Source organism: Peromyscus maniculatus, chromosome 11, assembly GCF_049852395.1.
Source record: "Peromyscus maniculatus bairdii isolate BWxNUB_F1_BW_parent chromosome 11, HU_Pman_BW_mat_3.1, whole genome shotgun sequence".
NCBI lineage: Eukaryota > Metazoa > Chordata > Mammalia > Rodentia > Cricetidae > Peromyscus > Peromyscus maniculatus.
The window spans coordinates 89,582,430-89,597,811 of NC_134862.1; the positions used below are offsets into that span (position 1 = coordinate 89,582,430).

A 15,382-nucleotide genomic window follows, 5' to 3' on the forward strand; every position below is an offset into this window, starting at 1 on the left:
CTAAACTGGCAGCTGGAAGAAGAGGAGGCAGCCGTGTGCCTGGGACTGTGGCTGAGGGCTGGACATGCCTCTGGGCAGATCTAGCCTCTGTTTTGAAGGTTTCTATCCCTAATTCTGTGACCACGAGCAAGACAAAAGCCAAAGTACTCATGGAATGAGCCTAGTGGGTGGACCCCTCCCAGAAGGAATTGCTATAAGAAGGGGCATGTTCTGTGGTACTCTGAGGGCAAGACACGGGGCAGGCATCACGTTTCCTGAGACTGTGCTACCAAATCTCTAGTTAGCAGCACCTCTTTTTTCTGCAGTGGGGGGGGGGAGTGGGGTAGAGGACCCTGATGAACCCCGGGGGACTCATGAGGGGACTGAAGGATGTAGCGCTCCCTTGACTCTGAGATATCTGTGAAAGTGACCAGATGCAGCAGGAATACAGGACTCTGCTCCCTCTTTCCTTCCCCACGAACAAACCTAGGCCTAGCCTGACCTCCAGGAGACGTCTTCAAGAGACTTAAACCGGTCGGGCATAGTGATGCACTCCTGCAGTCTTGGGGGGAGGGGGGTGTGGGTAAAGGCAGGAGGATTGTCACAAAGTTTGGGGCCCAGCCTGATCTAGGCTTGTTTCCAAAAGTTGCAGCCCAGCCAGGGCTATATAAGTGACATGGTATATATACATTTATTAAAAATCAGGAGACTTCAGCAGCTCGTGAAAGCAACTTTTCTTTTTCCGGGACTGTGATATTGTCAGATAACTCCAATGGGCGTGAACAGCATTGTTGAGGGGCAGGGGCCCCATAGCCAGAAACTCCGGCCTGTGTGTCTTCCAGACAGCTCTTCATACCCTTTCTAGACAGCCCCTCCTCAGGGCTCCGGGACTTGTCTGGTGTCGAGCTCCCAGGAGGTCCCCGGGGTGTGACCTTCTTGTCCTTCCTCCCTGCCCCCCACCCCAGGGCCAGCTATAAAGAAAGCCAGCCCCAGTCCGCAGCAGGCCATCTAGGCCCCAAGAGCTTTTCGGGGGCACTTGAGGGACGCACACATCCACAGCCCCTCCTGGCCAGCGCCATGCGGTCCCTGTGGCTGTGCTGGGTACTCTGGGTGCTCCCCCTGGCTGGCCGTGGGGCGGCTGTGACCGAGGAGCAGGTCCTGGTCAGACTACTGCAGCAGCTGCAGCTCAGCCAGGCTCCCGTGCTGGACAGGGTGGATGTGGAGGGAATGGCCATCCCTGCCCAGGTGAGGGCCCAGTACGTGGCCCTGCTGCAGCGAAGCCATGTTGACCGCGCCCGAGGCAAGAGGTTCAGCCAGAACTTCAGAGGTGAGCTCTTCTTGCTGCCCCTGGTCTCTGGTGATGTCAGGGGACCCTTTCTGTGTGTGCCTTGGGGGTGGGGGTTGCCTTAGTCTGAGGAACAGTGAAATGTAAACATGGCCTTGGAGGGTGGCTGGGTCTAGGCCCCAGGCTCGGCCTGTGCCTGAGGACTCTCAGGGGCAGGAGGAGGTAGATCCAGGCTGGAGTAATGGGCAAGGCCCAGACCCAGAGAAGGGAAGGAAAGCATGGAAAAGCAGAATCTTAGGGGTATGGGTAGGGAATAGCAAGGACTCAATTTTTCTGGAAGCAGTAGTATGACATTCCTGGAGTCACCACTTAGGACCGTCTGGAACAGAGGCCAACTGTGTTTTGTACTATGAACGCTGAAATGGGTGTCTGGCTGAAGCTGCTTTGGGTTAAAAAACAAACAAACCAGCATCTTGAGGACAGAGGAAGCCAGATGTTGAGATGCAGGGGCCTCTCCCCTAAGGGCTGGGACCAGTCCTCAAGACACAGCCAGAGCCAAGGCCAGGCACCTGTGAGGACCTCACTCTTTGAATTCTCTTTGAAGCTCCCTGAGTTCTGGGTCCCAGAGCTCTTTGTACTTGGGTGGGGAGGTTTAGAGAACAAGTTTCCGCGGGAGATTTTAAGTAAGCGGCTTTGTACCAGAGCCACAGAATGGGGAAGGCTCTGTCCCAGCCAGCTCCCAGCACAGTGGCCCTGCCATCCTAGAGGTCTCACAGCTCCTGTAGAGGCCCGGCTGACTCTGTCCACGTTCACAGAGGTGGCAGGCAGGTTCCTGGTGTCCGAGACCTCCACGCACTTGCTAGTGTTCGGCATGGAGCAGCGGCTACCGCCTAACAGCGAGCTGGTGCAGGCCGTGCTGCGGCTGTTCCAGGAACCGGTCCCCAGAACTGCTCTCCGGAGGCATGAAAGGCTGTCCCCCCACGGTGCCCGGGCTCGGGTCACCATTGAGTGGCTGAGAGTTCGTGAGGACGGCTCCAACCGCACCGCCCTCATCGACTCTAGGTATTAGTTGTAGGGTGTGTGTGTGTGTGTGTGTGTGTGTGTGTGTGTGTGTGTGTGTGTGTGTGTCTCGGGGGCGCGGGGGGGGGGGGTTGGGGAGCTCGGCTCCGCCCTATTGGGGGAGGGGAGCAGCAGAGGATGGGACGATGGGGTGGGGACAGGACGGGACCGGAGACTCCTCCTCCTGACTCGCCGCTGTGTCTCAGGCTCGTGTCCGTCTACGAGAGCGGCTGGAAGGCCTTCGACGTGACCGAGGCCGTGAACTTCTGGCAGCAGCTGAGCCGGCCGAGGCAGCCGCTGCTGCTGCAGGTGTCGGTGCAGAGGGAGCACCTGGGCCCGGGGACCTGGAGCGCACACAAGTTGGTCCGGTTTGCTGCGCAAGGGGCGCCGGGCAGCGAGGGTCAGGGCGAGCCACAGCTGGAGCTGCACACGCTGGACCTCAAGGACTATGGGTAGGCGCTGGGGCTTAGATAGCCGGAGATGCAAGGCTGGGTCATCCTTCCCCCGTTTCTTGGGCCGGCTTAGGGGTGCGCTGTGTAGGCTGCCCTAGGAGACGACCCATTCGTACCCACAGTAGTTTCTAGGGGTGCATTTAGAAATGGTATTGGTCAAATACTGAATTACACACGTTATTGTAACAACCCGTTTCCACTGGTCCACAGAGCGAGTCCCGGGACAGCCAGGGCTGATACCCAGAGCAGCCCTTAGCAGGCAGTAGCTGACTTTATGTTCTAGACATGTTTATTCACTCTTTAACCGCAGGAGTTCTCTTTGAATGCCTTTAAGACATGGATGGTTAAGTCTCCTTCTCAGAGGCTCCTGACCTTGGCCCTGTCCGTCAGGTGACTTTTGATCTCTCCTCTCCACAGAGCTCAAGGCAATTGTAACCCTGAGGCCCGAGTGACCAAAGGCACCCGATGCTGTCGCCAAGAGATGTACCTTGACCTGCAGGGGATGAAGTGGGCGGAGAACTGGATCCTCGAACCCCCAGGGTTCCTGATCTATGAGTGTGTGGGCAGCTGCCTGCAGCCACCGGAGTCCCTGACCATCAAGTGGCCATTTCTGGGGCCACGGCAGTGCATTGCCTCAGAGATGACTTCCCTGCCAGTGATTGTCAGCATGAAGGTGGGAGGCAGGACCAGGCCTCAGGTGGTCAGCCTGCCCAACATGAGGGTACAGAAGTGTAGCTGTGCCTCCGATGGGGCGCTCATACCCAGGGGGATAGATCTGTAGTCCCCTTGTTCCCACAGTTTTACACTTAGTAAGTTGACTTGTCCTGACTCAGTATCCACCTTTCACCTTTGCCCTACAGTCCTCCATGTCTTGGCTTCCTTGTCCATCACCCAGTCTAAGCACTTATGTGAGTAAATAATAATGTCACTCCACCAGGACACCCTGGTGCACTTGGTAGACGACATGGCTAAGCAGTGGACATTGCCAGCTGAATCTGTTTTCGGGCCAATTCTCAGATAATTGTGCAACAAAACCCTATGGTGAGAACAGGGGAATCGGCTCATTTACTCTGTCACATGGTGGTATTTGAATTCATTCCACAAAACAAAGCAAACAGAGAAATCCCAGTGAGCCCTAGACAGGAGAACATCTGGAAGAGAGCCTCCTCAACACTAGCACACTCTAGACTTTTTTAAATTTCTTTTGGGACAGGGTCTCGATATGTAGCCAGGGCGGCCTCAGACTCAAAAATACACCTCTCTCTGCCTTCCAAGTGCTGAAATGAAGGCACTGTGGCCAGGTGGTGGTGGCGCTCACGCCTTTAATCCCAGCAGGGGAAGGCGGATCTCTGAGTTCGAGGCCAGCCTGGTCTACAGAGCGAGTTCCAAGACAGCCAGGACTACACAGAGAAACCCTGTCTCGAAAAAACCTGAAAACAAAACAAATCAAAACAACAACAGCAAAATCAAAACAACGGCAACATCCACACTGTAGTGTTTGTCCTAAGATCACTAAGGAGGGGGGTGAAGAGCTATGGGTTGGGACACTGGTCAGGAAATCAAATGCTTAGCTTTTGGAGCTGACCACAGCAGGGTCTCAAGGCGATGCAGAAGCCCATGAGTTACACACGGGTGGTGGGCTTCAGCTCCGAGGCTTCATTGCCCTGGGGACAGACAGCCCCTAGCAGTGTGTGCTAATGTAGTGTCAGCGTGACCTGGGTGTGTGTAGCATTTCCCCCTATCTCACAGAACTACCATGAGAAAATGTGTGTGTTAACATGAGGCTTTGTTTTTTGTATTTAGCAAAAACCAGTTGAACATAGATTATCTGAAGAGACAAAATTAAAGCGATGTTCCAGTCTGTGTCTCTGTGTCATTTTTAGTGTTCTTTACTAGAAGAGGGTGGAGGATGATAGCAACATGATTTCTTTGAACTCCCGGTTTTGGAAGTTTGAAGACTGTACTGTTTAAATTCCCCATACAACTCCCACTCAAAAAAAGAATTTTTTTTTTTTGGTTTTTCAAGACAGGGTTTCTCTGTGTAGCTTTTCACCTTTCCTGGAACTTGCTTTGTAGACCAGGCTGGCCTCGAACTCACAGAGATCTGCCTGGCTCTGCCTCTCGAGTGCTGGGAGGCACCACCACCCGGCCCAAAAATATTATTTTGAACAATTACATAAACTTCCTCTTTTGTCTCAAAAAAACTAAAAAAAAAAATTAAATAAAAAAAAATCCTTGAAACTAATGCACAGAGACTAGTCCTTTGAGTCCTGGTTAGAGTAACTAAGACACTATTGTTTATGTACAAGATAGACTGTAGGGGGAAAAAATTATCCTTGGGGATCTTCTAGAGGATCCAGGTTCGATTCCCAACACCCAGATGGCAGCTCACAACTGTCTGTAACTACATTTTCACAGGACCCGGAACCATCTTCCAGCCTCTGTGGGTACTGGGCACGCATGCGGTGCGAGATATACATGCATACAAATTACCCCTACACATTAATGAAGCCAATTTATATAATGAAACCATTTTTCCCGCAGTTGGACGGTGAGAACAGCAGAATCCTTGGTAAGAGCAAGGCCAGGGTATAGATTAAATCTCCTTTTCCCATCTGGTTCTGGTCTGCCTTTGTGGCTGGAGTCTACAGTCATCTCCGCTGCTCTAACACTAGGTGGCGCTCTGATCTCGGTTTCCCAAAAGAACTCTGCTTTTTGTCTTGGGAGCTGGCGGCCTGAGGACTTCACCCTTTCTGTGGTGAAGCCGGGCTTGTCAGAATCATTGGTCTGTCTGCATTTCCTTATTTGGTATGAACAGATATTTCTTTTACATCTTGACAGGGAACATCACAAAACTCTGTTTCTTGAGAGAAGAAAACAAATACAGGCTGTAAGCCAAATCCCATCAGAAGTGGGACTCTTTTATTTTTCAATTTTGTATTTGTTTGTACAGTTTTTTTGAGGCAGGGTCCTATGTTGTATAGCCCAGGCTGACCTTGAACATTCGATCTTCCTGCCTCAGACTTTTTTTCTTTTGCCTCAGCCTCTTGGAGGTTGAGATTACAAGTGTGCATGGGCATCACACTTAGCTGGAAATTGGACATAATTCTATATTTTTTTTCACTTGCAAGAATTAAATGAACTAGAGCTAGGGATTGTAGCTCAGTGGTAGATCACTTGTCCAGCATACACAAAGCCCCAGGTTTCATTCCTAGACAATGCAAACAAACAATAAACTAACAGCTGGGCATGGTGGTATAATAATGAGATGAAAAGAAAAATAAATCAAGCCAGCCAGCGGGATGGTTCCCTGGGTAAAGATGCTTCCATCAGGCCTGAGGCCCCAGTTGGATCCCTGGAACGTGTTGTGGGAGGAGAGAATCAGTGCTCGGAGCTGTCATGTGACCTCCGCACACAAGTGCTCTCATGCACATAAATAACAAACACAATCTTCTAGAAGAAAGGAGTGGGGAACAGGAAGGAGGGAAGCGGAGTTAGTGGAGCTGTGTGAACTGCTCACTTGCACCCTGCGCGGTCTAACCTTGGTCATGTCTCCTTGTCAGGGAAACACATTATATTTTTTTTTCTTTCTTTTTTTTTTTGGTTTTTTCGAGACAGGGTTTCTCTGTGTAGCTTTGCACCTTTCCTGGGACTCACTTGGTAGCCCAGGCTGGCCTCGAACTCACAGAGATCCGCCTGCCTCTGCCTCCTGAGTGCTGGGATTAAAGGCGTGCGCCACCACTGCTCGGCTATATTTTTTTAAACATATTGTTAGAGGTTCAGTCTACTTTTTGTTTTGTTTTGTTTTTGGAGACAGAGTTTCTCTCTCTGTGTAGCCATGACTGTCCTGGAACTCACTCTGTAGCGCAGGCTGGCCTTGAATTCAGAGATCCGCCTGCTTCTGCCTCCCAAGTGCTGGGACTAAAGGTGTGCGCCACCACCGCCCAGCTCACTCTGGTAATTTTTTAATATATACACACTCAGCCATACCGCACATAGTGAATGAAAACAAGAAATAAAAAAGGGAAAGACAGGACTGCTCCTAGGTATGGTGGAGGAGAAAGTTTATTGTAGATAAAAGGGAAAGTATAGCCAGAGGCAGGCACTTCTGGGAGAGTCTGGAGTGGGCAGGATCCTGAGCCACTGAGGAAAGAGGAAGGGGAGAGGGGAGGGGGACCAGGTGCAGCCGTCAAGAGGGCACAGGGTAAAAGAAGAGGCTGGTAACCAGCATGACCTAATTATATAGAGAAGGGCCTCTGGGAGAAAGAAGGGCAGGCCAGTCCCCGGGCTGGAGAGTTCTGGGGAGAGGGTGGGGTGGGATAGGGGGTTGGGGGAGTGAGGGGGTAGGCCAGCCACACCCTGTAACAGGGAGGGACTGAGGGCTGCAGGGAGAGCCTGGTGTCCAGATCTGCTTTGCTATGTTAAACAGGCACCTCAGTCATTTGTCCCAGGGTTTGAGACAGTGGGTGAGATGGTGAAAAAATCCGGGGATACTGAATTCAAGACTATTCTTGTCCATATAGGTGGTTCCAGGACAGCCAAGGCTACAGGCATATTGGAGCCCGTTAGGTTTCCTAGTGGCTTTACCCAGCAGGTCTGCACAAAGAGGGTGATTGGACCTGGGCCTGAGTTCCAGGTGTTTGGAAGGGTCTGCACTTGGCTGTAACTAGCAAGGGGGAGGTCCTTTGCCCCTCCCCTTGGCAGTGTTATAAAAAGCCCTTCGGAATAAAGTTCTGGGCCGGTGGATTAGGATCCTGGCCCTCCCGAGGCTGTCCTGTGTTTTCTGTCTGTCTCTCTCTAGCTGTATTTCTATCTAATATTTCCTGCTGCTGCTGCTCAAGAATACCCTGTGAAAAAGTGGGGCTGGGATGGCCCCCCCCCCACAGAAAGAAACCCTGTCTCAAACAAACAAAATCCAGAGATAAGAGTTCCATCAGTTTTGCCTCTAAAATGGTTTAGTTTCGTCTGTTCTTTGTATGAAATGTGTTGTCTAATACATTTGTTTGTTTGTAAGCCGAGGATGACCCTGAACTTCTGATCTTCCTGCTCCCACCTCCCAAGTGCCGGAGTCGCTGGGACTGCACTATCTCACCGGTTACACAGCGTGAGGGAGACAGCCCAGCCCTGTGTGCGCCACCAACTGAGCTATATCGCCAGCCCTCCAACAGTAAATTGGAATTTTAACTCCTTTTTTGAGACAGGATTTCTTTCATCATATATCCCAGACCGGCCTGAACTCTCCATCTTCCTGCTTTGGCCACCCACCCGAGTGTTAAGGTCACAACCGGTTCCGGCTTCTCACTGAATTGTTCTTATAAAAGCATCAAGATTAGGAAAAAAAATCTATTTCAAGACGTGCCTCACTTTGTAGGGAAAAGAAGTATAGGGCTATTCTCCAAAAATGTCACATTGGTTCTCCTTAGGCGGTGACATGGAAGATGTGCTGGGGGGCAGGTCAATGGTGAGACACTCACTGCCTGCTCTGTGCAAGGCCCGAGGTCCATCCCCCTCAACCCCCCCAACCCCTGTACTGAAATGGGGAAAAAAAGGACAGCTTTTCTACTGAACCTAATTTCCAATTTTTGTGTTATCAACAGGGACAACCATGTAATAAAATAAGGTGAGGGAGGGCTGGGTGCTGGAGACTTGCCACCTACCCGGCTGCGGGCAGCTCAGCCTGGATCACCCCAGTTCTCAGAAAGGGGCAGGCCTGTTGCCGGAGGATAAGACCGGAGGAAGGCCCTGACGCCCTGATAAAAATGAAACGTCCACCTTCCGACTGCTGGAGGGGAGAGCACAGGATGGAGGGGAGGGAGGAGGCTGAATGACGACTGGCTGGGAGGACAGGGAGGGGAGGGGCTGCACCCTTGAGACAGGCCAGGGAGGAAGTAATCCCACGGCAGGACAGCACCCTCAGGCTGGGGCCCTCCTGGAGGGTGTGTCCCACGTGGCTGGGTGGGACGATAGGGACGCCTCGTCTACATCACTTCAGCAGGCTGCAGGTAGTTTCTGCTTCTTAGAAAACTGGCAGGAAGGTCCAGTGAGTGTGGGAGCTTAAGACCAGCCTGGGCAAAAAAGCAAGACTCGGGGGTGGGGGTGGGGTGGGGGAGGGGCGCAAACTGGAATCCTAGAAATCTCACTTTTAGGGATCCACACTGGGATTTCATCACAATAACACAAAGATTTCCTAAATTAGGTAAGGTGGTGACCTGCTGACGTCCCACGCAACCTAAGTCATTTTCTAGTAAAAGGGGGACCTGTAGGCCCCTGGCCCCCATTTTGGGTAACTTGCCTTGCTTGCTGACCTTGACCTTGATATCCTCCCAATGCTAATTCCCTGCCGGGTTCCACCCTCCTGAATGCTTAAGGAAAGTTCCTTGTCTATGTATCCTGCATAATGGGCGTTAACAGCTTAGATGCAAGATTGTAAAACATGGGTATCGAACTTCTGCCCTCCAGGGTTCTCCCATTGTGCTGTAAGCCTGTATTTAAGACCTCCTCTCTCCTTCAATAAATGGCACTGGGGGGGGCGGGGAGAAGATTTCCTAAATCTAAATTAATGTGATACGGCCCGGGGAGACGGCTTAGGAGCCAAAGGCACTTGTCCTAGCAAAGCCTGGTAACAGAAATTTGATCCTCAGAATCAAGGTAGAAACCTGGATGCAGTGATATCTATAATCCCACTGGAAGCCGGAGGTGTCGACATGAGAACCGTCTGGAAACGCGCCTGAACTACATGGCATCACAAGTGCAGAAACTAGAGGCTCTGTTCAAGAAGATGGAATGGCCTCCCGGAAGCTGTCCTCTGACCTCCACAGGAGCACCGTGGCTCTCGCTCTTTTACTCATGCACACACTTAAAAAAAAAATAATTGGGGCTGGAGAGGTGGCTCAGTGGTTAAGAGCACTGACTCCTCTTCCAGAGGTCCTGAGTTCAATTCCCAGAAACCACTTGGTGGCTCACAACCATCTTGTAATGAGATCTGGTGCCCTCTTCAGGTCAAAAGAACACTGTATACATGATAAATAAATCTTTAATAATAATAAAATAATTGTTCCACTTAATATTCGTTTACAACTGTGTCCCCAGAACCTGGCTCTATTGATACCTATTGAATGAATGGATATTAGCTTTTGGACAATGGTTACAATGGTAGAGGACATCCATGGGTAGAATAAGTACACGTTAAAATCTTATCTAAGGTAACTTTTTGGTGGCATTGGAAACTGCTTATGAATTGTATACTATAGAAATTTATGTTTGGGGGCTGGAGAGATGGCTCAGCATTTGGGAGCACTGACTGCTCCTCCAAAGGGGCCAGGTTCAATCCCCAGCACCCACATGGCAGCTCAGACCTGTCTGTAACTCCAGTTCCAGGGCTTCTGACACTCATATATGCAGGCAAGACACCAAGGAACATGAAAACAAGTTATATATATACACACACACATATAGATAGATAGATGTATAGATAGATAGATAGATAAATAGATAGATAGATAGATGATAGATAGATAGATAGATAGATAGTTGAGAGAATTTCGTGTTCTACACGCCCATAATCCCATCACTCAAGAGGGTAAGGCAGGGAGGTCACAAGCTTGAGGCCAGCCTGGGCTATACAGGGAGACACTCTCCAAATACCAAACCCAACCCGAGGCTGCTTGGGGGCCCTCCCGGGGGTCTGGACATGTAACGGGCACCTTTCTGGAATAAGCACTACGGTACTGGTACTAAGGAGCGTGGAAGAGAGAGTGCCTCCTGAAAGGCTCCGGTGCTGGGTCCAGTGTGTATTCTCATTTTATACTCTAAAACCACAAGTGGTGTGGGCAAGCGAGTAAGGTTTCACAGAAGCCAAAGTGGCAGTCAGCAGGTTGTTAGGGACAAGGACCTACTGTGTTAGCTACTTCTCCAGGTCATCCTGTTCCAGGTAGCAAGTGGAATCATGCTTGGCACCGAGGCAGAGCGAGCCGTGCTTGAAGTGAACCACTATATAAACCAACAACCCGTCCTCCAATAATTGGTCTTTTCTACCTAATTCTACTTCCGAAGGAGCACGCCGAAGCCGGCTTCCCCTGACACTCGGGAATTGCAGGTGCTGTCCTGGCATCTCCTGGTCTCCACGTGGCGTTCATCTCGAGCAGACGCTTTGGAGATTCCACTCCTGGACCAGAGTCAGAAACCAGCCGCCCGAACCAGGAAATCCCGGCGCCCCGGGGGACGCCCACTCGCGGGGACGTCTGGCGGGCTCCGGCACAGCCACAGGCTCCACCCACTGAGCCAGCAGGAGGCGGGCACACGACCGGGCAACGCCACCGATTGGCCCGCCCCGAGCCCTCAGCCTCGGATTGGTTGCCTGGGACACGTGGCCTACCTGAGGCCTGGCGTCTCTGGCGGTGGATGCTCTGGGCTTGCCAGGGCCTGCTAGCGGTGCAGACGGGCTTGGAAGCCGCACCGAGCTCTTCGGGTCCGGCTTTTTCCACGCGTGGACCCTGCGCCGGGGATTCCCAGCGTCTCCGGGTCGGCGCTTTGCCGGGGTCCTGCGGCCATGAGTGTGGGTTTCATCGGCGCGGGCCAGCTGGCCTGTGCGCTGGCTCGGGGCTTCACGGCTGCAGGTGAGCCACGCGTGGTCAGCCCTCCGGCTCGCCCGAGGGAACGAGTGAGTGAGGAGTGGTGAGTGAGCGAGCGCGTGCGTGCGTGCGTGCATGTGTGAGCGAATGGGAGGTTTGCAGCCATCTGCCTGGATGCCATAGCGTCGGAGGCCGGCAGTGCATGAGCTGCCGTGGGCTTCCTTGGATGGGTTGATGGCATGACTGGGCCACGATCCCCTGTTGGAAAACCTTGTTTCTCTGTAGGCGTCCTGTCGGCTCACAAGATCATAGCCAGCTCCCCGGAAATGGACCTGCCCACGGTGTCTGCGCTCAGGGTAGGAGGGATGGAGGGGAGCGGGAAGGAGGTAGAGGCCCCAGGAAAAGCGTGATCTGAAGTGACCTGTGTCTGGCTGCTTGTCATGACAAGCCCTCTCCACCTTCTCGTGTGGTGGGAGCCCCCAGGAAAAGTTTGGGTCAGATCCAGACACTGGGGTGTGTGTGTGTGTGTGTGTGTGTGTGTGTGTGTGTGTGTGTGTGTGTGTAAGTATAGGTATATAGGAATGACTTTTTGTTGGCTAGTCTACTTTGCTTTGAGCTCACTACCTAGTCCGTATAAGTCTGGAAAGTTCTACTACTTCAGCTTTCCAAGTGTTGGGAATCACAGGCCCGAGTCACCGAGTGAGCCGGAAGTGTGATTTTTCTCCATTGATGGGTGGTGTGACTCTGAAGTAGTCAGCCACTCCGAGGCTGTTTTCTCATTCTCTGTAACCCTTTCCTGTTGTAAATGACCGCGTTGGGAAAGGACCTGGTGAGTTGGTTTCTTTCAATAAAGCTCAGGATCTTAAAGTCTTATAAAATCTGGCCAGTGTGGCACAGGACAGCCGGAGAGGCAGTGTTTGTGCCTAGTGTGGACTTCCATCCCTAACACTGTAGGGCCCTGATACTCACTCACTTGGGAGTCCTGGGGGCGGGGAGTTGTAGAGGCTTGCTACTCTAGTAAACTAGGTTCTCTGGCTACTAGGCTGGGAGTGGGCTTTGTGCTGATATTTCACCCCTCTATGTGCTCTTCCCGCCATGGGGGTTCTCCCCTGGCAGAGGGGTGTCAGAAGATTGCTGGGGTCGAGGGAAACAGCCTCTTTTCTGGCCACTGTGGAGAAGCTTGTCCTGCCTAGCATCTGTGCCTTGTTGCCCAGTGGCAGGAATGGACAGTTGTCATTTGGGGGTCATCATGGAGCCCTGAAGGGACAGAATAAAGAGTTTTGGCTGCAGCTGGCCGAGAGTTGGCTGTCCCGTGGGAGGCCTGGGCTCATCGGCATTGCCTAGCACTATTGACTGGGTCCTCTTCTCCTGCAGAGGATGGGCGTGAATCTGACCCGAAGCAATAAGGACACCGTACGGCACAGTGACGTTCTGTTCCTGGCTGTGAAGCCGCACATCATCCCCTTCATCCTGGATGAGATTGGGGCCGACGTGCAGGAGAGGCACATCGTGGTCTCCTGTGCGGCTGGCGTCACCATCAGTTCTGTGGAGAAGGTGCTGATGCCCCGGTGCCCTTCGTGGGAGAGGAGGGGCGGCCTGTGCGTGGCTGCTGATGGGCCGGACCTGGGGGGCGGGGGGACTGCGCTGGATGCCCTGGGCACTCAGTTGGCCTGCTCTCCTGCCCTAGAAGCTGACGGCGTTCCAGCCATCCCCAAAAGTGATCCGCTGCATGACCAACACCCCGGTGGTGGTTCGAGAGGGGGCCACAGTGTATGCCACGGGCACCCACGCTCTGGTGGAGGACGGGAAGCTGCTGGAGCAGCTCATGAGCAGCGTGGGCTTCTGCACGGAGGTGGAGGAGGACCTCATCGACGCCATCACGGGACTCAGCGGCAGCGGGCCTGCCTATGTGAGTGGCCCTCGCTTGCCCACCGGCTTGTGTGGATTCTAGGCGACGGGAGGGGCTGGCAGAGGAGGGGAGGGCAGTAGTTACGCTCGTCTCCTGGGCGTGGCTGGCTGGTGGAAGGAGCTGACCCTGAGGACTAGTTCCGGTTGTCAGAGAAAGCAGCCCCTGGGGGTAGTGGGTGCTTGGTGCTTGTTTCCCAGGTTCAGAGAGTTATCTCCACAGGCATTTATGGCTCTGGATGCCCTGGCAGACGGTGGGGTGAAGATGGGCGTGCCACGGCGCCTGGCGGTCCGACTAGGAGCTCAGGCATTGTTGGTCGGTGTCTTTGCATGTTTGACCCGAGGGTTGTGTTTTGGGGGGGTGTTACTGAGCTTTGGGCGTAGTTTGATTCTAATGCCCCCTTGTGCCTCAGGGAGCAGCTAAAATGCTGCTGGACTCAGAGGACCACCCAGGCCAGCTCAAGGACAACGTCTGCTCGCCTGGGGGGGCCACTATCCATGCCCTGCACTTCCTGGAGAGTGGGGGCTTCCGCTCTCTGCTCATCAATGCAGTCGAGGCCTCCTGTATCCGAACACGGTGGGTGTGCCCTGCTCTCCCCGGCCTGAGTTCTCTCATTCCCAGCCTGCCCTGTGATGGGCTGGTTCCCCTCTCTTGGGTCTCACGAGTGATGTCGGAGTCTGTGCTCGTTGGTGACCACAGCTCACTTGGCTTCCTTGAGTAAAGGTTTGGTAGCCTCGCTTCACCCAGCTCTTGCCACAGTTCTGATAGTTATGATTAGCTTTGATTTGTAGATGGGGAAGTTAAGGACAAACAGGCTATAACTTTGAGCTCAGACCCTGTAACTTCCCATACATCCCTTTCCTGTGTGGTCCCAGATGTCACTGGATGCTGTCTAGCTTGGATCACATGAAACGACTGTGACACTCCCGGCTTAGTTAGAGATGACCCTTGAGAAGCCTGGAGCCTCTTTGGTTTGGGATTCTGAGTCGGGGTGGGATCAGGTTGAGGGTCTGGGGCTGTATGACTGGAAGGCTCAAAGCTCTGGCTCCAAGGTTTGCCACCTTCTCTGTGGGGCTCTGTCTACAGGGAGCTGCAGTCCATGGCTGACCAAGAAAAGGTCTCCCCTGCTGCCCTCAAGAAGACCCTCCTGGACAGAGTGAAGCTGGAATCACCCACAGTGTCCACGCTGGCCCCGCCCAGTCCAGGGAAGCTCCTCACGAGAAGCCCCGCCCAGGGAAGCAAGAAGGACTGAGGAGGACTCCGTGGGGTGTCCCTGTCCCCAGCAGCGCCGGGAGGGGCAGGCGTAGGCCCCGGTGAACGATGCTGCTTGGATCTGTTTACTTGGTGGCACCGAGTCCTCCCTTCTCTTGGCCCCCGGCAGAAGGTGCTCTGAAGAGGCAGCTGACGCCCGAAGCCGGGTAGTCAGTCCTGCACGCCTCTCTGAGAGAGGTGGGGGGCCCTGAGTTAGCAACCCCCCTCAGCAGATGTCTGTGAACTTTAGTTAGATCTCAGGAGTGGTTCAGTTTGACCTCAGGGTGAGGTGAGAGGGGAGAGAGGGAAGGCCCATCCTCTGAATTAAAAACATGTAGAAGCAAGTGACTTACTGTTGCCGTTGGAAGTGTGGGGAATTCCACGAGGCTTTTGCTTGACTCTGGTTTCACAGGTGTCCCAATACAAGGTGATGGTCATTGCTAGTTCTAGCTGCTTTAATAAAGATTTTATTTATTTATTTTTGATAGAGTCTCACTGTAGCCCAGGCTGGCCCTGACTTGTAGTAATCCTCTTGTCTCTGCCTTTTTTTCCCCCTTGAGACAGAGTTTCTCTGTATAGTCCTGGCTATCCTAGAACTCGCTCTGTAGACCAGGCTGGTCTCGAACTCAGAGAGATCCGCCTGCCTTTGCCTCCCGATTGCTGAGACTAAAGGTGTGCGCCACCACCTTGGGCTTTTTCTTACTTCTAAGTCATTGTCTTAGTCACTGTTTCATTGCTGTGGTAAGACACCATGCCCGAGGCAGCTCAGAGAAGACACAGTTTATTTTGTGCGTGTGGTTCCAGGGGCCTAGAGTCCACGATGGCAGCACAAACAGCTGGGAGCTCACGTGTTGAACCACAGTCAGCAGGCAGAGGGTTA

The 15,382-nt window shown here is 53.0% G+C and overlaps 2 protein-coding genes across 3 annotated transcripts; both read left to right on the forward strand.

The window, feature by feature from the left end:
* The first annotated feature begins 1,039 nt into the window (after nt 1–1,039).
* On the forward strand, nt 1,040–4,638 carry LOC102904519 (left-right determination factor 2). Of its 2 annotated transcripts, XM_015993023.3 has the most exons (5): nt 1,040–1,306; nt 2,080–2,122; nt 2,225–2,326; nt 2,530–2,775; nt 3,193–4,638. In XM_015993023.3, exons 1-5 carry the CDS (start codon nt 1,057–1,059, stop codon nt 3,554–3,556), a joined length of 1,005 nt encoding a protein of 334 aa, XP_015848509.3. In that variant the 5' UTR covers nt 1,040–1,056; the 3' UTR covers nt 3,557–4,638. The 2 variants fall into 2 exon arrangements, with proteins under 2 accessions (XP_015848509.3, XP_006974246.3); XM_006974184.4 differs by having other exon boundaries at nt 2,080–2,326.
* A 6,495-nt stretch (nt 4,639–11,133) lies between these two features.
* Pycr2 (pyrroline-5-carboxylate reductase 2) lies at nt 11,134–14,979 on the forward strand. Its single transcript, XM_006974183.4, has 7 exons — nt 11,134–11,390; nt 11,631–11,701; nt 12,720–12,899; nt 13,033–13,254; nt 13,474–13,566; nt 13,664–13,827; nt 14,338–14,979. Exons 1-7 carry the CDS (start codon nt 11,324–11,326, stop codon nt 14,501–14,503), a joined length of 963 nt encoding a protein of 320 aa, XP_006974245.1. The 5' UTR covers nt 11,134–11,323; the 3' UTR covers nt 14,504–14,979.
* Nucleotides 14,980–15,382: the final 403 nt, after the last annotated feature.

Coding starts and splice junctions, on each gene's coding strand:
- Pycr2 (XM_006974183.4), top strand. CDS start 11,324: ATGAGTGTGGGTTTCATCGGCGCGGGCCAGCTGGCCTGTGCGCTGGCT. Junction 11,391..11,630: donor TCGGGGCTTCACGGCTGCAG/GTGAGCCACGCG, acceptor GTTTCTCTGTAG/GCGTCCTGTCGGCTCACAAG. Junction 12,900..13,032: donor CCATCAGTTCTGTGGAGAAG/GTGCTGATGCCC, acceptor CTCCTGCCCTAG/AAGCTGACGGCGTTCCAGCC.
- LOC102904519 (XM_006974184.4), top strand. CDS start 1,057: ATGCGGTCCCTGTGGCTGTGCTGGGTACTCTGGGTGCTCCCCCTGGCT. Junction 1,307..2,079: donor GTTCAGCCAGAACTTCAGAG/GTGAGCTCTTCT, acceptor CCACGTTCACAG/AGGTGGCAGGCAGGTTCCTG. Junction 2,327..2,529: donor ACCGCCCTCATCGACTCTAG/GTATTAGTTGTA, acceptor GCTGTGTCTCAG/GCTCGTGTCCGTCTACGAGA.